The sequence below is a fragment of the Oncorhynchus clarkii genome, chromosome 15 (genome assembly GCF_045791955.1).
Source record: "Oncorhynchus clarkii lewisi isolate Uvic-CL-2024 chromosome 15, UVic_Ocla_1.0, whole genome shotgun sequence".
Taxonomy (NCBI): domain Eukaryota; kingdom Metazoa; phylum Chordata; class Actinopteri; order Salmoniformes; family Salmonidae; genus Oncorhynchus; species Oncorhynchus clarkii.
In genome coordinates this window covers 37,172,575-37,197,140 of record NC_092161.1, presented here as the reverse complement: position 1 = coordinate 37,197,140, position 24,566 = coordinate 37,172,575, and the positions used below count along the sequence as shown (strand labels likewise).

Below are 24,566 nucleotides of genomic sequence, written 5' to 3'. Positions count from 1 at the left end.
TATTATTATTCGACCATGCTGGTCATTTATGAACATTTGAACATCTTGACCATGTTTTGTTATAATCTCCACCCGGCACAGCCAGAAGAGGACTGGCCACCCCACATAGCCTGGTTCCTCTCGATTTCTTCCTAGGTTTTGGCCTTTCTAGGGAGTTTTTCCTAGCCACCGTGCTTCTACACCTGCATTGCTTGCTGTTTGGGGTTTTAGGCTGGGTTTCTGTACAGCACTTTGAGATATCAGCTGATGTACGAAGGGCTATATAAATACATTTGATTTGATTTGATTTGAAAAGCATGCATTTGGTTTTACTAGCGTTTAAGAGCAGTTGTAGGCCACGGTGAGGAGTGTTGTATGGCATTGAAGCTCGTTTGGAGGTTAGATAGCAGTGTCCAAGGACGGCCGGAAGTATACAGAATGGTGTTGTCTGCGTAGAGGTGGATCAGGGAATCGCCCGCAGCAAGAGCAACATCATTGATATATACAGAGAAAAGAGTCGGCCCGAGAATTTAACCCTGTGGCACCCCCATAGAGACTGCCAGAGGACCGGACAGCATGCCCTCCGATTTGAACTCTGTCTGCAAAGTAGTTGGTGAACCAGGCAAGGCAGTCATCAGAAAAACCAAGGCTTTATCCTCATCAATCTACACACAATACCCCAAAATAACAAAGTGACATGTTTAGACATTTTTGCAAATGTATAAAAACAAAAATACCTTATTTACATAACTATTCAGACCCTTTGCTATGAGACTCGAAATTGAGCTCCGGTGATTCCGGTTTCCATTGACTTTACTTCAGATGTTTCTACAACTTGGAGTCCGCCTGTGGTAAATTCAATTAATTGGACCGGATTTGGAAAGGCACGCACACACGTCTATATATTGTTCCAGTTAATAGAGCAAAAACCAAGACACAAGGTCGAAGGAATTGCCCGTAAAGCTCTGAAACAGGATTGTGTCGAGGCACAGATCTGGAGAAGGGTACCAAAAAAAATGTCTGCAGTACTTTAGGTCCCCAAGTGGTCTTCAAGATTAATAATGGAAATAAGTTAAGTATCACCGAGACCTTTCTTAGAGCTGGCCGCCCGGCCAAAATGCGCAATCGCGGGAGAAGGGCCTTGGACCAAGAACCCGATGGTCACTCTGACAGACCTCCAGACTTCCTATGTGGAGATGGTTGTCCTTCTGGAAGGTTCTCCCATCTCTGCAGCACTCCACCAAATCAGGCCTTTATGGTAGAGTGGCCAGATGGAAGCCACTCCTTAGTAAAAAAGGCCCATGACAGCCCACTTGGAGTTTGCCAAAAGGCACCTAAAGACTCTCAGACCATAAGAAACAAGAGTCTCTGGTCAAATGAAACCAAGATTGTACGCTTTTGCCTGAATGCCAAGTGTCACGTACCTGGTACTATCCCTACGGTGAAGCATGGTTGTGGCAGCATCAGGCTGTGAGGATGCTTTTCAGCGTTAGGGACTGGGAGACTGAGGTTGAAGCAAAGATGAATGAAGCAAAGTACAGAGAGATCCTTGACGAAAACCTGCTCCAGAGTGCTCAGGACCTCAGACAGGGGCAAAGGTTGACCTTCCAACAAGACAACGACCCTAAGAACACAGCCGAGACACCGCAGGAGTGGCTTCGGGACATGTCTCGAGTGGCCCAGCCAGAGCACGGACTTGAACCCGATCTAACATCCCTGGAGAGGCCTGAAAATAGCTGTGCAGCAACGCTCCACATCCAACCTGACAGAGCCTGAGAGGATCTGCAGAGAAGAATGGGAGAAACTCCCCAAATACAGGTGTGCCAAGCTTGTAGCATCATACCCAAGAAGACTCGATGCAGGTAAATCGCTGCCAAATGTGCTTGAACAAAGTACTAAGCAAAGGGTCTGAAAACTTATGTCAATGTACAAAAAAATCTAAATACCTGTTGTTTTTGCTCTGTCATTATGGATAGTGTGGGAGTAGATTGATGAGGGAACAAAACAATTTAATCCATTTTAGAATAAGGCTGTAATGTAACAAAATGAGGAAAAAGTCAGGTGTCTGAATATTTTCCGAATGCATTGTTGATGTGTTTGGTTCACTTGACCATAAATAAGAGAGACTTACCTTGACATAGGGCACCCTGTTTTTATCCTCATGTACAGACAGGTTGTTCTTTGTTACTGCAGAGGGGGGGAAAACACATTTTATTATTATTACATTACTTATGATGTTGATCACAATATTAACAAGGAATCGTCAACAGGCAGGTTAAAAGCACAAAGCAGCCACTAAATATTGTATTATTTTCATCTGAATGCTGCAGGTTATAAGTCCACTGTCTAGACAGAAACAACTCAATTGAAGTACAGTTGAAGTCGTAAGTTGACAAACTGAGGTTAAAAGTATTTGGCTAAGGTGTATCACAATTCCTGACATTTAATCCTAGTAAACATTCCCTGTTTTAGGTCAGTTAGGATCACCACATTATTTTAAGAATGTGAAATGTCGGAATAATAGAGAGAATTATTTATTTCAGCTTGTATTTATTTCATCACATTCCCAGTTGGGCAGAAGTTTACATACACTCAATTAGTATTTGGTAGCATTGCCTTTAAATTGTTTAAATTGCTTTGGTCAAACGTTTTGGTTAGCCTTCCACAAGCTTCCCACTATAAGTTGGGTGAATTTTGGCTCATTCTTCCTGACAGAACTGGTGTAACCGAGTCAGGTTTGTAAGGCCTCCTTGCTCTAACACAGTTAATCAGTTCTGCCCACACATTTTCTATAGGATTGACATCAGGGCTTTGTGATGGCCACTCCAATAGCTTGACTTTGTTGTCCTTATTAAGCCATTTTGCCACAACTTTGGAAGTATGCTTGGATCACTGTCCATTTGGAAGACCCATTTGCGACCAAGCTTTAACTTCCTGACTGATGTCGTTTCAATATATCCACATCATTTTCCTGCCATCTATTTTGTGAAGTGCCCCAGTCCCTCCTGCAGCAAAGCACCCACACAACATGCTGCCACCCCCATGCTTTACAGTTGGGATGGTGTTCTTCGGCTTGCAAGCTTCCCCCTTCTTCCTCCAAACATAATGGTCATTAGGGCCAAACAGTTATATTTGTTTCATCAGACCAGAGGACATTTCTCCAAAAAGTCCTTTGCTGTAGTTCTGGGATTGATTTGCACTTTTTGCACCAAAGTACGTTCATCTCTAAGAGACAGAACACGGTGTTAAAACCTGCGTACTATTGTTTGTACAGATGAACGTGGTACCTTCAGGCGTTTGGAAATTGCTCCCAAGGATAAACCAGACTTGGAGGTCTACCATTTTTTTCCGCTCAGGTCTTAGCTGATTTCTTTTGATTTTCCCATGATGTCAAGCAAAGAGGCACTGAGTTTGAAGGTAGGCCTTGAAATACATCCACAGGTACACCTCCAATTCACTCAAATGATGTCAATTAGCTTATCAGAAGCTTCTAAAGCCATGAGATCATTTTCTGGAATTTTCCAAGCTGTTTAAAAGGCACAGTCAACTTAGTGTATGTAAACTTCTGACCCACTGGAATTGTGAAAGTGAAATAATCTGTAAACAATTGTTGGAAAAATTACTTGTGTCATGCACAAAGTAGATGTCCTAACCGACTTGTCAAAACTATAGTTTGTTAACAAGAAATGTATGGTGTGGTTGAAAAACGAGTTTTAATGACTCCAACATAAGCGTATGCAAACTTCCGACTTCAACTGCATGTATGTATGTATGTATGTATATGTGTGTGAGGGGGAGTGATTACCCAACAGACGATGTATGTGTCCCAAATGGCACCCTATTCCCTATACAGTGCACACATTTTCATCAGAGCCCTACCCGTCCTGGTGAAAAGTAATGGACTATATGAAATAGAGCGCCATTTGGGACGCATACATAGAGCCATAGAGCGCCGTACCATCCAGTAGGTCCTTGATCCTGTCCAGGTAAATTTCAAAATATGAAACCTGCAACAGAGAGTCCTCGGATTAGAAACAACCTAGCTGGGCAGTGTTTTTAATTCGGATTATGTAGCCGATGTGGAATAGCTAGCTAGTTAGTAGATTCACAGGGCGCGTTCTGTCTTGAGGTACATTTTTCCCCTTTTTATTTGGCAACCGAATCACTTGAGGCCAACTGTGTGGTTGAAGTGCTCCATACCTTGATATGGAACTCCAAGTTCTCGTCCATTGAGTAGATGTAGTTGAAGATGTCCTGGACTATTCTGGGGATGATCCCCATACCATCCGGGTCATGGAGGCTACCCTTTACAGGACAAAGACATATTCCGTCAAACATAGAACAGTTGACAACAGGGTTGGGGTCAAAATGTTATTTAAATTCCAATTCAATGTAGGAAGTAACCTGAAATTCCAATTTTACTCAACTTTCTTTGAGAGCATTTAAGGAATTTAATTTGACTTTGTTCATTGACAATTTAAATGGAATTGACCCCAATCCCAGTTGAAATCATTTGACCATTAAGATAGAAGCATGTATAATTTTATAGGCCTCGCTCTGCCTCACCTCCATGGTGTGTGTTTTTCCAGACGATGTCTGCCCAAAGGCAAATATAGTCCCGTTGTAGCCCTCAAGGACATCTGTGTATGTAGCAAAAGACATTGAGAACTTAAAAACAATTACTTTAAAACTGCCTAGAAGGTTTGCACTGGTAGGATAGTGCCACAGGACAGTACCTTTAACAATCTTTTGAGCAGAGGCTTTGTACATCTGCTCCTGTGTCGTATTGGACCCGAACACTCGGTCAAACATGAACGGTTTACCCTGTAAGACGAGAGGAAAAGTCAAAATCAGCAACAAAGAACACTTAGGCCTCTCAAGAATAACAAGGTGATTAGGAAAAGTATCCAAAACAGAATTACTGTAACTTGCACTAATGTTGACATTTACTTAGGGCTGAGTAGTATACTGTATTTTACTATAACACACACAGGTATTGATGCAAGGACCGGTTTGTGTTTCTATATGACCTTTAATAACAGTTTTAAGACTGACCACATTAAGTCAACTGGTCAATTGTTTGGTCGCTTTTTTTTTTTACTTGAGTAGTGGCAAATATATATTTTTTAATGTTATTGCACACGAGACACCCGTCTGTCTGAGTGAACTATTCCATTGCGGAGACGGCACACCAGTAGTACATTACCGTTTCTTTCTGATTGCTTTAACTTACCATCACTGTGGCACGTCTCAAAGTAATTTATTTCTTCACCACAAACAGCAAGTAAACAAAAGTCTGTTTTTATATCCATTGAGAATGACAATAGTTCAACCCATTGAAAAAATTGTTGCAGCGCTCTACCTATCAATAACCACTCAGCATGAGTGGGGGGGGGGGGGGGGTGTAATGCTCTATTCCGGTGGAAACAGCATAAAAAAAGGCCTACATGAACACTTTTTATCCCTTAGCCTACAGCTGCATCTGTCAGGAGCTCACTGGCGCAGGAAACTGAGGGCCCAGAATATCTTTTACGTTGTAAGTTTGCTAACATGAGCTTCGGGCCTGACTAAGTTTAAATTGTTGAAATAATGATTCAAGTTCCTCGCAGACAGGCCATGTGTAGCCAATGTGATTTTGGATATTCATTTTTTTTTTTTATTAAATCAGGATATTTTCCACATGCTAGCTGCAATGTTTTTATTTGTTGGCTTTATGTAGGCTACTTTTACATATAGGCAATGGCAATACAAGTTTAGAAGTGCCATTTTCATTTAGATAGTATTTTGATTAACCACATGACACTGATTTTGAGAAGATTTGATTATAAATTAAATGACTGTTCCACAAAAATGTGGATTTGAAAATCAGTAGAAGTGGTACGATAACTTGGCACTCCGAATTGAATAAGTTGCCGAACCCTGGTGTAGCCTATTACCGGCAACTTCAGGAGCATAATGGAAGAACCTGCAAAAGACAGCAGCAAGAGGGGGGGGGCATCAGACAAGCTCAGTATTCAAACACCGCGTGTTGATATATGGAAAAATACTTACAAATTTAGACCAATCAACAACAAATATTTTTGCTGGGGACGGCCCTACGGTATTTCAATGTTTGGTTTGTTAAATGTGATAACACTTGGCAGAGTGGCGTATGTCCATTTTTGTTTTTGCTACTTGAAATCACTCTCCCCTCTTCTCCTACTTCCCACACTAAGCCCTGCCCCGTCACTCAGGGAGAGCAGTTGTTGTGTGACCACGGAGTCACGAGCACTTGCCGTCAAGTTGCCATTCACAAGATGCAGGTCTCAGCGATGCTGCTTTCTACTTTGCTTAATATAAATCCACAAGCATATAGTGTATCTTACTGTCTGCAAACTGCAAGTTTATTTTCGCAGGTTGTGGCTAAAATAAATTGTGTTAGAAACTAAAGCTAATTGCTATTTAGCTGGCTAGCTAGTTCACCAACTGTACAAGAGTCAGAGAAAACGTAGCTAGCTAATACAGCCTAATACCAGTGCTCGTGTATGCTTAAATAAGAACGTTGGAACAATATCCTATAAAATCAGAGGGATAGGCGAAGCCTGAATGGGTTAGCTACAGAATTAGAGTTTCCTGGTTAACACTGACCGACACTTTGGTTCCTACCCGGTCATGTCAAACAATGTAGTCAAAGTGCTGTCCACTATATTCTAACAATAGAAATATGAACATAATTATATTTCTATGTTCCAATAGTTCACATAAGTCCTTTGTTCTAAATCGCAATTCAAAATTGCAATTTGACCTAGATTTATATGATGCAGTGTGGAAATGATAAAATGAGGGCAGGAAATGCAGAATTTCATGAAAATGATACATTTGGAGGTGGGGGGTTGAAGTTGGATTTAACCGTATAAAAAGGCGCTTGCACACTAGTTTCGGTTTGCTCCTAGCATTACTTGGCTAGGTCGAAGCGAATGCATGTGCCTTGCATACTCCCTTAAGACTGCATGAAAAACAAAGACACTCGATACGCCGTAGCACCAGTTCTTCAAAAGTGAGTCAGAATAGTCTGATGATAAATCAAGAAATCTGTCATTAAATTTGACCTTTTTGCCAAGGTCTTAGTCGCAGAATTTTACATCCAACTAAGCTGTTCGTTGCAGTATTTCTCAAGTGAAAACTTGCATGAAAAAGTAGTTGTCTCTTGTTGATGACAAACACCTCATTGAATAATCTCTACTAGTAGTAGTAGTAGTACAGTTGACCAATCACTGACGAAGGGGCTTAGACTTGGGTTACCACTTAGACTTGTCTCAAGAAAATGTGAGCAAATAGCCCCCCAAAAAACCTCATGTGCGAACTGGCAGGCCACATTTTGACTGGGAAACCTTAAGATGGGAGAAAGTCCCATTAAAATCACTTAGAATGTATGCGTTGCCACAATAGGGACATGCACCACTCAAAGGATTTTATTACTTTTATTCAAAAACAAAAAAACTCAAAATATTGTGATTCATTTTTGCCATATCTCCCTACAGTTACTTGAGCCCTTTTATCTGAGGTTGCATAGGCCTACTGATACAGCCTAGCTTATTATACAAGGTGTGTATACTGCATAGGCCTAATAGCCAGGTCTATATATTAGACAACGGACCTCCATTTTAATACTTTACCATTATTCTAGAATGAACAAATCAACCAACAAATTAAACGGGTACAGAGCATTCGGGAAGTATTCAGACCCCTTTACTTTTCCCACATTTTGTTATGTTACAGCCTTATTCTAAAATGGATTACATTTGGGGATTTTCCTCATAAATATTCACAATACTCCATAATGAGCAAAAACATTTTTGTAAATGTATTTTTATTTTTCCTGCATGGAATTCTGGGGTGCGTGCTGATCAAGCTCTGACAATTTTGGACTAAATTAAACTTTGAGTAATAAGTACATATTTGACCTAAATCGGACTGGAAATGAGTAAGGATAAATATTCAAGTGAAAGATGGTATCGAAGATAAACACGGTGAACATAGCGGATTAAGTCGATCACCGAGCCCAACTCCACGATGTGGTAGAGGCCGCCACCACAGCCATAACAGTGATGGGAGGTTATTTTGACAAGAAACAGCCGGCAAAATGCAAATCTCTATCGATGGCATGAACACTAGTCAAGGGAGAAATGATAAACGGATGACCCATATTGAGAAGAAGAATGAGGAACATGACGAAAAGTGAATACAACAAGACCAGGCTATTAGCTACCTGATGGGCCAGGTATAGGAATTGCAAAAGGGAGAATTGTTGGAAAACTTTTCACGTTGTAATAATATTATAATTTTTGGGGTCGAAACCAATACAGAAAGGGGGCAGAAAATGTCTACATTTGTGGACAGGATTCTGAGGGAGATCTTGGAAATCGATACTGCAACACCTTTGGTCATAGAGGGGGCCCACAGAACCGCACCTGCAGCCCAGAGCACGCCCGGAGCGAAGGGCAGAGGCCAGCGCTGTCATCCTGGGCTTTCTCAAAGAAACAGGATATAATGCAGCTGTCGAGAACCAAGGGACAACTATTCTACAAAGACAAACGCATATCTATCTTCAATGACTATTCTGCAGAGCTATTGCGGAAGAGAAAAGATTACGACATGATCAAGAAAGAACTGGCAGCCAAAAACATCATATCCTCTGCTGTTCCCTGCAAAGCTGCAGGTCACACATCAGAGCAAAACGCACATCTTGGATTCTGTACATGATGCCGAGTCCTTCCTACACTCCACTGGAATTACAACACCTTCCAGATCAAAGGACAGGGTCTGGAAAAATATGCCAAATATGTGGCAAATTGTTGGGCCCAGAAGGAGTGAGCGAGAAGGACCCAAGACCTAAGAAGTAGCTTAAACCTACCACGGAACACTGTCCAGTCCACTTTGACGACTGAAGCAACCCTTTCTCCTTAAGGACTTGAAACTACCTGGATTTATGCTCATAATTGGGATCTTACTGCTGGACTAATTAATCCATCTTTGTCCTACAGTTTGTTGGGATGATTAAGTAATTATTCAATCTGGAAAAAACAGAACAGCCTGCTTTCCTCATTCCCACTTTCTCTTTTAGTAGGCTTCAGAGTACAGATTTTCAATGTTTTACGTTGTTTTATGGCAATTACATATAGGCTACCCAGGTGTGGGTTAGTCAAATCCTTTATGTATTTATACAAGGCTTTTGGAATACTTTTCATTTCCAGCATTTACCCCTTACTGTTTAGGACAGCCTGCTTTAGGAGGAGAGACAGTTAAGCCTACCCACGTATGCTGGAATTATTTATCATGTTCTGCATTCTGTTTTCTTTTGCCTAATATTATTGGAGTTGGGAGAGCCTATTAAATGTTAAGGGCTCCTTCCCTTTGTTTCTTATATATTTTTTGCATACAGGCTACTCTTTAAAATGTTAGTTTAAGCAGTGAACCTTTGTGGGGTACACAAGGAAATTCTAGGTCTTATGGCATATTTTGGTTCAACTATCCCCAATTCAATAGAATTACCACCCTCTGCATGCACAGTGCACTCTTCCATCACATGTACAGATGATTCTCAAGACCTTGCACACAAATGAGATGTTATTGAGCCCACACTACTATACTGTCTGAGCCAAGGACTACATGCTTTCTGGTAAGTTTCGAACAATACTGGGTGGGGTGAATATATTTTATATGATATCATGATTTTTTGGTAACTATTAAATAGTAGCCTACAGCAAAGTGTGTTTAAATCAATTCTAACTTGTTAATTTCTGCTAGTTAGTTTGCTACCGTGTGGGTTTTAGCTTGCTTGACCCTTCTGAGGAGTGTTAATTCACCTGTTTCCATATGATTCATTTTAAAACATTTATCTTACAAAGGAGTTGTTTAATCTAACTGCTTAACTATTTATCTGTACATGGAATAGTATTATTTTTTTGTTTTTTTACTCCAAAAAATAAATGAAGGAAAATGCCACGGTCACTATCTGATGTGTGGAGACATTTCACTGAAGCTAAGGTAGAAGGAAAAGCTGTGTACATTTGCAAATACTGTGACAAATCATATGTGAAGAACGCAAAAAAGATGAAGAATCATCTGGCCAAGTGTGTCAAGTCTCCTCAGCGCTCACAATAAGCAGCCATTGACAAAAGTCCCTCTACCTCTATTCAAGGTAAAAAATTATGAATCAGACACCTTATCGATAGCAACAGCTCATGGTCCTCCTGGAATCAGAAGTTTGACTCAATGGAGGAACAGTCAGAGAAATGCTGATAAATGTCTTGCTCGAGCTGTGTATGCAACGAGCACCTTTGATGCTCACAGGCAATGTGTATTGGAAGAGATATCTGAATGTTCTTCATCCAGCATACACCCCTCCAACCAGACATGCTCCATCTACTCTTTTGCTGGATGCAGAGTTCAGAGTTCAAGTGAATGTCAAGCAAATCATAGAGAAAGCAAAATTGTATGGCAATCTCTGATGGGTGGTCAAATGTTCGTGGGCAAGGAATACATCTCCACCAGTATTCTGCAAGAGCACAGACACACTGGCCTCTATATTGCAGATAAGCTGAAGGCTGTGCTGCTCATGCATTGAATCTGCTCAAGGACATCATGGCACTGAAAACAATGGATACACTCTACAGGAGAGACAATGAAATGGTTAGGTGTGTGAAGGGTCATCAAGTTATAGCAGCACTCTACCTCACCAAGCAAAGTGAGAAGAATAAGAGCACCACATTGAAGCTGCCCAGCAACACCCGTTGGGGTGGTGTTGTCATCATGTTTGACAGTTTCCTGGAGGGGAAGGAATCTCTCCAAGAAATGGCCATATCACAGTCTGCCAATATGGACAGCCCATCAAGAGGATCCTGGATGCTATATTTTGAGAAAGAGTGGCAAGCAGCCTGTAACCAGTAACAGTAGTCATTGCACTGTCTGATGTTCAGACTCTGCTTTCAGATGTAACAGAAGAAATCCGTTGCTCCAAGCAGAGGAAACTGTAGTTATGAAATACATCAAAAGGGTGAAGAGTTCTGCCTGAAGCCCATACACGCCGCAGCGTACATGTTGGATGCCAAGTATGCTGGCAAGAGCATCCTGTCTGGTGCAGAGATAAACAAGGCCCATATTTGACCTAAATTGAGCATGTTTGGTAGGCTCTGGATCAATGTGTACAACACCGTGTTCCAGTTCCTGCCAATATCCAGCAACGTCACACAGCCATTGAAGAGAAGTGGGACAACATTACACAATCAGCATGTGGGAACTCCTTCAAGACTGTTGGATAATGTGACCATTATTATATCCTCCTGATTCCTGCGTACAAGCGAAAAATAAAGCAGGAAGCACCAGTGACTTGGTCTATTAAAAAGCAGTCAGATGAAGCAGATGCTAAAATACAGGACAGTTTTGTTATCACGGACTGGAATATGTTCCGGGATTCTTCCAATGTTATTGAGTACACCACATCAGTCACTGGCTTCATCAATAAGTGCATCGATAACGTCGTCCCCACAGTGACTGTACGTACATACCCCAACCAGAAGCCATGGATTACAGGCAACATTCGCATTGAGCTAATGGCTAGAGCTGCCGCTTTCAAGGAGTGGGCTCTAAACCGTAAGTTTATAAGAAATCATGGTATGCCCTCCGACGAACCATCAAACAGGCAAAGCCTCAATGCAGGACTAAGAGCGAATTGTACTACACCGGCTCCAATGCTCATCAGATGTGGCAGGTTTTGCAAACCACAGACTACAAAGGGAAGCACAGCCGAGAGCTTCCCAGTGACACGAGCCTACCAGACGAGCTAAATAACTTCTATGCTCGCTTCGAGGCAAGTAACACTGAAACATGCATGAGAGCATCAGCTGTTCCAGACAACTGCGTGATCACGCTCGCCATAGCGAGTTAGACCTTTAAACAGGTCAACATTCACAAGGCCGCAGGGCCAGACGGATAACCAGGACATGTACTGCGAGCATGCGTTGACCAACTGGCAAGTGTCTTCACTGACATTTTCAATATGTGCCTGTCTGAGTCTAATACCAAACATGTTTCAGGCAGACCACCATAGTCCCTGTGCCCAAGAACACTAAGGCTACCTGCCTAAATTACTTCCAACCTGTAGCACTCACGTCCATAGGCATGAAATGCTTTGGTCATGGCTCACAACACCATTATCCCAGAAACCATAGACGCACTCCAATTTGCATACCGCCCAAACAGATCCACAGATTACGCAATCTCTATTGCACTCCACAATGCCCTTTCCCACCTGAACAAAAGGAACACGTACAGTGCCTTGCGATGCTATTCATTGACTACAGCTCAGCGTTCAACACCATAGTGCCCTCAAAGCTCATCAATAAGCTAAGGACCCTGGAACTAAACGCCTCCCTCTGCAACTGGATCCTGGACAACACATCCGGCAACACATCTGCCATGCTGATCCTCAACAAAGGGGCCCCTTAGGGGTGCATGCTCAGTACCATCCTGTACTCCCTGTTCACTCATGACAACACGGCCAGGCACGACTCCAACACCATCATTAAGTTTGCCGATGACAACAGCGTTAGGCCTGATCACCGACAACGATGAGACAGCCTATAGGGAGGTGGTCAGAGACCTGACCGTGTGGTGCAAGGACAACAACCTCTCCCTCAACGTGATCAAGACAAAAGAGATGATTGTGGACTACAGGAAAAGGAGGACCGAGCACGCCCCCATTCTCATCGATGGGGCTGTAGTGGAGCAGGTTGAGAGCTTCAAGTTCCTTGGCATCCACATCAACAAACTAACATGGTCCAAGCACACCAAGACAGTCGTGAAGAGGGCACTACAAAACCTATTCAGATTTGGCATGGGTCCTCAAAAGGTTCTACAGCTGCACAATCAAGAGCATCCTGACGGATTGCGTCACTGCCTGGTAAGGCAACTGCTCGACCTCTGACCCAAAGGCACTACAGAGGGTAGTGCATCCAGGACCTATATACACCAGGCGGTGTCAGAGGAAGGCCCTAAAAATTGTCAAAGACACAAACCACCCTAGTCTACATGTACATATTACCAACACCAATGCCCCCGCAAATTGACCCTGTACCGTTACCCCGTGTACAGCCCCGCTATCGTTATTTAAATGTTGATCATCTTAATTTCTCTTTTAGGCAGTTAAGGGCTTGTAAGCATTTCACTGTAAGGTCTACCTGTTGTATGTAGCGCATGTGACAAATAAAATGTGATTGGATTTGAAAAGCATTCCTCATGAAGCTGGTTGAGAGAATGCCAAGAGTGTGCAAAGCTGCATTCTCTGCAAAGAATCTAAGATATATTGGTTTACACTTTTTTGGTTACTACATAATTCCATGTGTTATTTGATTTACTATTATTCTACAAAATAGAATATAGTAAAAAATAAAGAAAAACCCTTGAATGAGTAGGTGTCCTAACTTTTGACCGATACTGTAAATGCAATCAATCAATTCAATGCTTCAAATAGGCCTAGCTTGTGCATTACTAACTATTTGGGGGAGGGGGGGGGGGTCCTTCCACCATATATTTTTTCCACCCGTTTCAACACTATTCTTTTTAAATCCAAGTCAAATTGACTTAATTTCAATTTAAGAGTGATGCACCGACATAACATCTTCGGCCGATACTCTATTTTCCTTGCCGAAAAGCCTTATACCGATATTTAAAAAAATTGCGGACTTAAGCATTCTAGTACAGTTAAATAGTTAACACACATGGAGCGGTCTAAGGCACTATCTCAGTGCAAGAAGCGTCACTACAGTCCCTGGTTCGAATCCAGGCTGTATCACCTCATTTGTTCAGTCATTTCATTCTTGAACAGGATTTCTATGTAACGCCATTCGGGTCTTCGCGTGTCAAAGAAATATACGTCAAATAACACCCATTTTGCTAGCTAACTATATAGCTAGGTGTCATCTAAAATAAATTACTGTCTTATAAATTAGGGTATTAGGGTTATTTGATTAATGGTGTTCGGACCCATCCATGCCACAATAAGGTCACAATAGCGGACTTTGCGGTTAGCCTTCAAAATAAAAAGGCATAATTCCACTATTTGTCTTCATTTGCATTTCTGTCAATGAGATACTTTTATTTTGAAGGCAAACCGCAAATTCCACTATTGTGCCTAATCCTTATTGTGACTAGCTTCACAACACATAACCCGGTGCGGTCGAGCCGCACTAGCCAGATGAAGCTTGCTGGCTGCTTATAAACGTTAGCTTTGGGCAACAGAGTTAAGTTGCTGACTAGCCATTTATTTTCATTAACTGAAGAAGTTCAATTTCAATAGGTGATCAACAAGTGGCAACCTAGTTAATACTTAAAAGGATTCCTAAATCATTGCTAAGAATAATGAAAATGACTGCAGTTTCTACTGGTCATTGTTTTCAGGCTGGTTGTATTACAAACTAGCCATCCCAGAAGTTGCGGTCCAACAAATAATGCTGTATTACCAACATGACATTGTAAACACATCGTTCATGACCGGTGTTTGCAGACTTTCTTGTACAGCTTTGACAGTGCTACTGATAGTAATGGTGGTGCTTGGCTTGCACGTGAAAATTCAGAACACACAACATTCTATAACAGAACTGTGTTATTTGACATGTCAAATTAAAAACTTATTTAACGGGTCAAAAAGTGTTATTTCACGAGTATCTTTAACACGCAAAAGACCCAAAGGGCGTTACATAGTATGTCGCGAAGCTAATAGCAGTGAAGCTATATAACCAACTCCGGTAGGGCAACATCTGAACAATAGGGCACTTGATAACATTAGTGTGTAATGGTGCTCGACCAGTCGCGAAAACCAACATCACCCACGACAGAGAACGGTTGATTGTCAAGGGCAATGAATTGCATTATCTTGGCGTTATGGATTTCGCCTTTGAGTTGTCTTACTGAAATGTTCTTACTCTTTCAAATGACTGCTTGACTTGTTGACTGCTCGATCCACACAGCAGACATTTGGGCTAGGTTAGGAATGCTGTGTTGCAGGAAACAAAATTTTACATGGCGTCATTACGTCATGTACCTACGTTATACACAACTGAAGTCGGAAGTTTTACACTTAGGATGGAGTCATTAAAACTCGTTTTTCAACCACTCCACAAATTTATTGTTAACAAACTATGGTTTTGGCAAGTCGGTTAAGACGTCTACTTTGTGCATGACACAAGTGTATCACAATTCCAAGAATACATACACTAAGTTGACTGTGCCTTTAAACAGTTTGGAAAATTCCTGAAAATGATTGTCACAGCTTCTGAATCTAATTGACATAATTTGAGTCAATTGGAGGTGTACCTGTGGATGTATTTCAAGGTCTACCTTCAAACTCAGTGCCTCTTTGCTTGACACCATAGGAAAATTTCAGGAAAAAAAATTGTCTGGTTCATCCTTGGGAGCAATTTCCAAACGCCCGAAGGTACCACGTTCATCTGTACAAACAATAGTAAGCAAGTATAAACAACATGGGATGAAGCAGCCGTCATACCGCTCAGGAAGGAGACGCGTTCTGTCTCCTAGAGATGAATGTACTTTGATGTGAAAAGTGCAAATCAATCACAGAACAGCAAGGACCTTGTGAAGCTGCTGGAGGAAACAGGTACAAAAGTATCTATAACCCCAGTAAAACAAGTCCTATAGACTCAGAGGTCAACCGATTAAATCGGAATGGCCGATTAATTGGGGCCGATTTCAAGTTTTCATAACAATCGGAAATTGGTATTTTTGGGCGCCGTTTTGTATTTTTTATTTTTACACCTTTATTTAATTTTTATTTAACTAGGCAAGTCAGTTAAGGACACATTCTTATTTTCAATGACGGCCTAGGAACGGTGGGTTAACTGCCTCGTTCAGGGGCAGAAAGACAGATTTTCACCTTGTCAGCTTGGGGGATCCACAAGGAGACTGACTGCCTGTTACGCAAATGCAGTAAGCCAAGGTAAGTTGCTAGCTATCCTTAAAAACGTATCTTATAAAAAACAATCAATCATAATCACTAGTTAACTACACATGGTTGAATATCACTAGATATTATCTAGCGTGTCCTGTGTTGCATATAATCTGACTGAGCACACAAGCATACAAGTATCTAAGTATCTGACTGAGCGGTGGTAGGCAGAAGCGGGCGCGTAAACATGAATTCAAACAGCACTTTCGTGTGTTTTGCCAGCAGCTCTTCATTGTGCGTCAAGCATTGCGCTGTTTATGACTTCAAACCTATCAACTCCCGAGATGAGGCTGGTGTGACCGAAGTGAAAAGTTAGAGCGCGCTAATAGCGTTTCAAACTTCACACGCTCTTGAGCCTTGGGGTGGTTGTTTCCCTTGCTTTGCATGTGTAAGCTTCGATGTGGTGGCTGTTGTCGTTGTGTTGCTGGTTCGAGCCCAGGGAGGAGCAAGGAGAGGGACGGAGGCCATACTGTTACACTGGCAATACTAAAGTGCCTATAAGAACATCAAACATCCAATAGTCAAAGGTTAATGAAATAAAATGTTAGAGGTAAATAGTCCTATAATAACTACAACCTAGCTTAAGTTAAAATAAGTGCTAGCTTAATTGCCATAAATGTTTAATCGGTATCTTCAGAATCGGTCGACCTCTAATCGACATAACCTGAAAGGCTGCTCAGCAAGGAAGAAGCCACTTAATATAATTGGTTCAGAGTTTGTTTTGATATTTTAACCTTCGTGTCGTGATCGCGTTTGGTGTGAGTGGACAAAATACATTTCTGCAAGATGGTGCACACGCGCAGCCGGTTTGGGTTCAGTGTAACTGACTTAAGACAGGGAATTTTTACTAGAATTAAACATTTCAGGAATTGTGAAAAACTGAGTTAAAATGTATTTGGCTAAGGTGTATGTAAAGTTCCGACTTCAACTGTAGGTATGCACGTCAACTTTGACATTGGTTTTTCACATAGGCGTTAAACTAGACATCTGGCTGATGTCTAGATTTGCAATTTTAGCTAATATCGTCAGATTCCGATCAGTTCACCCATATATCGTGCATCCCTAAAATCTAACCTATAACCTGATCCATCACCTTATGTATTACTGCCCCCCAGTTGCAAGAAGCAACATCCCAAAAAACAAACAGCTTCTAGCCTCCCACGCATGTTCTGTCCCCAACACTGAAACAAATATAAAAATGAAAAATATTAATATAAAACTAATACTAAATAAAAACGAGCAAATCACATCTGAAAACTAACTGAAACTAAATAAAAATTCTATATGGGACAAAAATTAAGGCAACAATTTAAAAGATTTTACTGAGTTCATAAGGAAATCAGTCAATTGAAATAAATTCATTAGGCCCTAATCTATGGATTTCACATGACTAGGAATACAGATTTGCATCAGTTATGTGCCACTGGCAATGTCAAGCCCTGAAAGGGCATGCTATTTTATAAGATGGCTAGACATTATTAGCCTGTTTCTGTATGAAATGCAGGTACATTATGGGACACAGGTCAGGTCATTATCGCTGTTCAGGTGGCAAAAAAAAAATTGGGTTGTACTGGTACCAGCAACGGAATAAATTTTTGCCACCAGTGGAAAAAGTTAGTCCAGAGCCCTCCGATCAGGGCCCATAGTGCACTACTACATAAGCAAATTTGGGATGCAGTCTTAACTTCACTTGAACCCACTGGGCTGGCACAAAAACAGAACCATTCTGTGGAGAGGAGAGGTTGAACAAAAAGCCTATAAATTATACCCAGGAGCTTCAGGCAGAGCTACAGTAGACAGAACTTCAGGCCCATTATCATAAAGGAAATGACTTCATCATCAAACTGACTAACTCAGGCTTCTAAGTCTGCCTTCCAAATAGCTCCCCATTCCCCTGCCTATGGTCAAATTGTGCACCATGTAGGGAATAGTGTGCCAATTTGGACACACCCTATTTCACTGTTCAGAACCCTACCAGTGTCTGCAGCCAACCAACCTCTTAGACTGTGGGCCTATTACTGTGCCACAGTCTCTCGGTTGTCCTCCAATACTGGAAGATAAACTGGCTAATTTGTCTCTGTACCTGGTTCTCTGAAAGGCACAGCCCATTGTTCATAGCGGAGAAGAGTCTGATTGTTGACTAGACTGAGTATGGAATGCCAGACACACACACACACACACCATTGTAGTGTGGCCATAGCAGTGCAGGCTCCCTGGAGCAAATTAGGGTTTAAGTGCCTTGCTCAAGGGCACGCTGAACGATTTTTCACCTCGTCTGCTTGGGTATTCGAACCAGCGACCTTTTGGTTACTGGCCCAATGTTTTAACAGCTAGCCTACCTGCCGCCGCACCCGATACCCTGTTGCAATGGATAACAAATGGGGTTAGGACGAGGCAGGGAGCCTAGCGGTTAAGACATTGGACCTGTAAACGAAACGTTACTGGTTTGAATCCCCGAGACAACTAAGTGGAAAATCTGTGGATGTGCCCTTGAGCAAGGCACTTAACTCCAATTTCTCCTGTAAGTCGCTCTGGATAAGACTGTCTGCTAAATGACTAAATACTAGAATATGCATATAATTTACAGCTTTGGATAGAAAACACTAACGTTTCCAAAACTGTAAAGATATTGTCTGTGAGTATAACAGAACTGATGTTACAGGCGAAAGTCTGAGAAAAATCCAATCCGGAAGTGCCCCATATTTTGAAAGCGCTGCATGACAATGAGTCCCCATTGAGCTGTGAATGTGCTATGAACCAGCTTACGCTTTCTACGTATTCCCCAAGGTGTCTACAGCATTGTGACGTAGTTTTACGCATTTCTGTTGAAGAATACCCGTAGAGGGCTACATTGCGCAAGTGGTCACATGATGCTCCCGGAGAAAATCTTGCGTAAAGTACAGAGGTAGCCATTATTCCAATCACTTCTACTGAGAAACCAATTGTCCCGGTGGATATATTATCGAATAGATATTTGAAAAACACCTTGATGATTGATTCTAAACTACGTTTGCCATGTTTCTGTCGATATTATGGAGCTAATTTGGAATATTTTTCACAGTTTTCGTGACCGCAATTTCTGGTCGATTTCTCAGCCAAACGTGAAGAACAAACAGAGCTATTTCGCCTACAAATATATACTTTTGGGAAAAAATGAACTTTGGCTATCTACCTGGGAGTCTCGTGAGTGAAAACATCCGAAGTTCAAAGGTAAACGATTTAATTTGATTGCTTTTCTGATTTGTGACAAGGTTGCCTGCTGCTAGCAAGGCATAATGCTATGCTAGGCTATCGATAAATTTACACAAATGCTTCTCTAGCTTTGGCTGTAAAGCATATTTTGAAAATCTGAGACGACAGGGTGATTAACAAAAGGCTAAGCTGTGTTCCAATATATTTCACTTGTGATTTTCATGAATAGGAATATTTTCTAGGAAGATTTATGTCCGTTGCGTTATGCTAATTAGTGTCAGATGATGACAACGGTCCCGTTCACGGGATGGGGTGTCACTAGAGGTTAAGGTACCTTTTGGCAAACTGTCATGTGCCTTTTACTGAGTGGCTTTCGTCTGGTCACTCTACCATAAAGGCATGATTGGTGGAATGCTGCAGAGATCGTTGTCCTTCTGAAAGATTCCCATCCCATCCACCTCCCTGACCAAGGCCTTTCTTCCCCCGATTGCTCAGTTTGGCCAGGCCAGCTCTAGTAGGAGTCTTGGTGGTTCAAAAACTTCTTTCATTTAAGAATTATGGGAGGCCACTGTTCTTGGGAACATTCAATGCTGAAGAAATGTTTTGGTACCCCAGATCTGTGCCTCGAAACAATCCCGTCTCGGAACTCCACAGAAAATTCCTTTGACCTCATGGCTTGTTTTTTGCGCCGATATGGGACTGTGGGACCTTTATATAGGTGTGTGCCTTTCCAAATCATGTCCAATTAATTGAATTTACCACAGGTTGACTCCAATCACATTGTAGAAACAGCTCAAGAATGACCAATGGAAACAGGGTGCACCGGGGAGCTCAATTGAGTCTCATAGCAAAGGGTCTGAATACTTAGGTAAAATTTATGTTTTTTTTTTATACATTTGCAAACATTTCTAAAAACCTGTTTTTGCTTTGTTATTATGGGGTAGTGTGTGTATATTGATGAGGGGGAAAAAAGATTTAATCCATTTTAGAAAATGGCTGTAAAGTAACAAAATGTGTAAAAGGTCAAGGGGTCTGAATACTTTTCGAATGCATGCACTAAGCGTGGTGAGCTTCTATTAAAATAAATCTAGACAAAGAAAAGTTCAAAGTCCTCACTGCCTACTCAAATTACATGATATTACTCCCCATAAAAACACCACACCCTTAATCCCTCCAACTGTTCCCAGTAATAATTTAAGTTATTGGTGACAGGGGGCAGTATTGAGTAGCTTGGATGAATAGGGTGCCCAGAGTAAACTGCCTGCTACTCTGTCCCAGATGCTAAACAAATGCATATTATTAGTAGTATTGGATAGAAAACACTCTGAAGTTTCTAAAACTGTTTGAATGATGTCATTGAGTATAACAGAACTCATATGGCAGGCGAAAACCTGAGATAAATCCAACCAGGAAGTGGGAAATCTGAGGTTTGTAGTTTTTCAACTCTTTGCCATTCCAATAGTGTAAATGGGGTCATCTTGCACTTCCTAAGGCTTCCACTAGATGTCAGTCCTTAGAACGTTGTTTCAAGCTTCTACTGTGAAGTGGGGGCAAATGAGAGCTGATTGAGCCAGGTGTCTGGCAGAGTGCCACAGGCTCTGAGGCGTGGTCACGAGAGAGTTAGCCCTTGTTCCATTGCTTTTCTACAGACAATGGAATTCTCCATTTGGAACATTGTTGAACATTTATGATAAAAACATCCTAAAGATTGTTTCTACGGGCTGTAATATAACTTTTTGAACTTTTCGTCCAACGTTCGGCTGGACCTGAACGCGCATTTGGATTTGTTTATCAAATGCACTAACAAAAGAAGCTATTTGGACATAAATGATTAACATTATCGAACAAATCAAACATTTATCGTGGAACTGGGATTCCTGGGAGTGCATTCTGATGAAGATCAAAGGTAAGTGAATAGTTATGATGCTTTTTCTGACTAATGTTGACTACACAATATGGCGGATATCTTTTTGGCTGCTTTGTTGTCTGAACGCTGTACTCAGATTATTGCATGGTTTGCTTTTTCCGTAAAGTTTTTTTGAAATCTGATACAGCGGTTGCATTAAAGAGAAGTAGATCTCTAATTCCATGCATAACTTGTATTTTCATCAACATTTATGATGAGCATTTCTGTGAATTGATGTAGCACTCTGCACAATCACCGTATGTTTTAGAACTACTGAACGTAACGTGCCAATGTAAAATTAGATTTTTTTTATATAAATATATGCACTTTATATAAATATGCACTTTATCGAACAAAATGTATTGTGAAGTCCTATGAGTGTCATCTGATGAAGAGCAAAGGTTAGTGATTCATTTTCTCTCTATTTGTGCTTTTTGCAACTCCTCTTTGGCTGTAAAAATGGCTGGGTTTTTCTGTGACTTGGTGGTGACCTAACATAATTGTTTGTGGAGCATTCGCTGTAAAGCATTTTTGATCTGTGGCATCTGTGGCTGCATTAACAAGAATTGTATCTTTAAAATGGTGTAAAATACTTGTATGCTTGAGGATTTTTAAAAATATTTTACCCATTTTTCTCCCCAATTTCGTGGTATCCAATTGTTTTAGTAGCTACTATCTTGTCTCATCGCTACAACTCCCGTACGGGCTCGGGAGAGACGAAGGTTGAAAGTCATGCGTCCTCCAATACACAACCCAACAAAAATCTCATAAAAATTCCTCAAGCAGGGCCTCCCGGGTGGCGCAGTGGTTAAGGGCGCTGTACTGCACGGAAGCCAGCCGCACCAACGTGTCGGAGGAAACACTGTGCACTTGGCAACCTCGGTTAGCTCGCACCGAGCCCGGCCCGCCCCAGGAGTCGCTGGTGTGCGATGAGACAAGGATTTCCCTACCGGCCAAACCCTCCCTAACCCGGACGACGCTAGGCCAATTGTGCGTCGCCCCACGGACCTCCCGGTCGCGGCCGGTTACAACAGAGCCTGGGCGCAAACCCAGAGTCTCTGGTGGCACAGCTGGCGCTGCAGTACAGCTCCCTTAACCACTGCGCCACCCGGGAGGCCCTGCTTGAGGAATTTTTATGAGATTTTTGTTGAATTTGGCGCCCTGCACATTCACTGGCTGTTGGCAAGGTGAGACGCTACCGTCCCACATATCCCAGAGAGGTTAAAAGAGAATGTGTCTCTCTCATTAGGTACAAATGTGATGGGACATAGGTTGTGTCCTTCACCCCATTTCTTATACAGTGAACTACTTTTGACATATGTTATATAACCATGCTGGCATTGTTCTCTCCCTTTTTCATGCCCGACAGGGAGTTGAGTAGCTGGATGTATTTAGCATAGACTACAGCCAGACAGTAGCGTGTGAGTTGAGTCAATAAATTGTCAATTCGAGAACTGTTGGACATTCTTTCAATTATGATCTAGGTCATTACAATGTTATACATGGGGAAAAAAGTTTTCCTCCAAACTACATCATGACATAACAAACATGCTCATTTATGAGTAATCCTCCATTAACTATCCAGTAATCATGACCAGATGCCACACCCTTGGATTCTACATTTGCTGTTGCTATGGTGCAAGGACTTCTTCCTTCAGTGTCTACCTCCATTCATCCACATCTCTTTGGTAATACAAAAAAACTGTGCACGTGACAAATACAACTTGACTTATACTTGACTGTTTATCATTCAGGAAAGGAACGTAATTCGGCTACAGCATTGAGATAAGTGTTTGGAAGTCCATTAAGTTTGTCCCAACTGTAATGGTTTCTGTCATTTACCTTTGACAAGGCCAAGGGGCGAGGTAGTGTAGTGAGCACTGAGCAGATGTGCACACCTGACTCCTAGTCCTCTATCATAGTACCGCACCCCAAATTGTTACAAATCTACAAAGCCCCCTTTCCCAATAGGCCGTTAGAAGAATAATTTGCACCAAGGAATTGGGCCTGGCGAAAACATTCCCCATTCAATACGCCCAACAAGTGACAGCTGTCAATGAGGCAATGGCATATGCGAGGTGGTTATCCTTAGCTAGCTAGTAACTATCTAGTATTTCAATACCGCTCTTTAGGACTGGTAACTAACATTAACTTAACTAGCTAGCTACAACCACACCTTTGGCTAACTAGTTACAGTAGACATCTTCGCCATCCCCTACCAAGCTAGCTAACGTTATCGTTAGCTACCAAGCGATACTTCTTTGTGTCCATGTCAATGAATAAAGTAGGCCGTGGACTTTGCTAACGTTAGGTTAGCTAGCTCTAGCTAATTAGCCAACAAGACAAAAAGTAACTAACGTTACCTAGCCTGGTTAACGTTCATTCAGCCGGCTAGCTGACACACAATGGTGTTGCTGCCGTCACATGTGTTGTTACTCATTAGATGGCATTTGAATGTGAGATATGAATCAATGTCTGGCTAGCTATTATGCGAACGAAGGAGTGAACCAGAAAGTGCCCTTGTCCTTGGCTGGTGTGCCTTTTAGCTAGCTAGCTGGCCCAAGCATCATGTGATATGCTTAGTTTAGTTAGCCTAGCTAGCATTACAAAGGGGGGCTGTTTTCGTAGACTAATGTTTTCCGTGTTTGAATGTCAACTTACCGAGATAGACACTTGATCCTCCCCTGTAAACTTTGGTATGTATTTATCCCCTCTTGCCACCTCTGAACTGTTCAATGGTCTAAAACGGCACATCACTTTGATGGTGCACTCGGCCGGGTCCGCCATCTTCGCCGCTGATGGAAAGTCACAACTGACAAGATCCTGCTAGCTAGCTGTGCTTACAACAGGAGAAGCGCCGGGTCGCTCTGTGCCTGTCGGAGGCAAACAGATGCCGCACCCGTGAATGCTGGTTGAGTTAGGTCAATCTCTTCCCTCTTCGGAAAACGAAGCAAGTGGACTATTCATCAGAAATGTATATTTAAAAGGACATCCACTCAAAAAGTGGAAGTCATGTTGACGCACCGGCTGCACAGTACTGTACTCTGGACTTGCACTTGGAGTAGGGAGGGACCCCTATGTCTGCTATGCTATGGAACGCTGTTTGTATGCGGCTGTGAATAACCCACTGACGTCACCTCTGTAGGCGACTTCTTCTTCTTCTTCTTCTTCTTCTTCTTCTTCTTCGCTGTGGCGGATGGCATCCAATAAATGTCGCATTACCGCCAGCTACTAGACTGGAGTAAATCTCCCTTTATTCCTTGCTTGAATTGTTTTTATTTTTAAATACCCTACCATCTAACACTACACTCACAAAATAAATAAAACATACAATGATTTAAAAAATAAAACCTCCCTACACCACTATTTAAATCTATTTAATCCTACCTCAGGCCAACAACCTGAAATGATGGGAAACCACCACTTATCACTGATGTCAAATCTCGCAACCCCAAAAACCTCTGCAGCTGCCACCACAAACTCCATTTT

At 41.9% G+C, this 24,566-nt stretch overlaps 1 protein-coding gene across 2 annotated transcripts in view; it reads right to left on the bottom strand.

The window, feature by feature from the left end:
* The window catches only part of LOC139367233 (kinesin-1 heavy chain), a 44,045-nt gene extending 19,854 nt beyond the window's left edge, over window positions 1–24,191 (bottom strand). Inside the window, exons 1-6 of one of the 2 annotated variants that reach the window (XM_071105457.1) lie at window positions 23,739–24,191; window positions 4,716–4,803; window positions 4,546–4,619; window positions 4,180–4,284; window positions 3,938–3,986; window positions 2,111–2,166 (exon numbers count right to left, since the gene is read on the bottom strand). In XM_071105457.1, coding sequence (XP_070961558.1) covers window positions 2,111–2,166; window positions 3,938–3,986; window positions 4,180–4,284; window positions 4,546–4,619; window positions 4,716–4,803; window positions 23,739–23,864 — 498 coding nt within the window. In that variant the 5' untranslated portion in view covers window positions 23,865–24,191. The remainder of the gene's footprint in view (window positions 1–2,110; window positions 2,167–3,937; window positions 3,987–4,179; window positions 4,285–4,545; window positions 4,620–4,715; window positions 4,804–23,738) is intronic. The other variant, XM_071105458.1, reaches the window with a different exon arrangement.
* Between the last annotated feature and the right edge of the window lie 375 nt (window positions 24,192–24,566).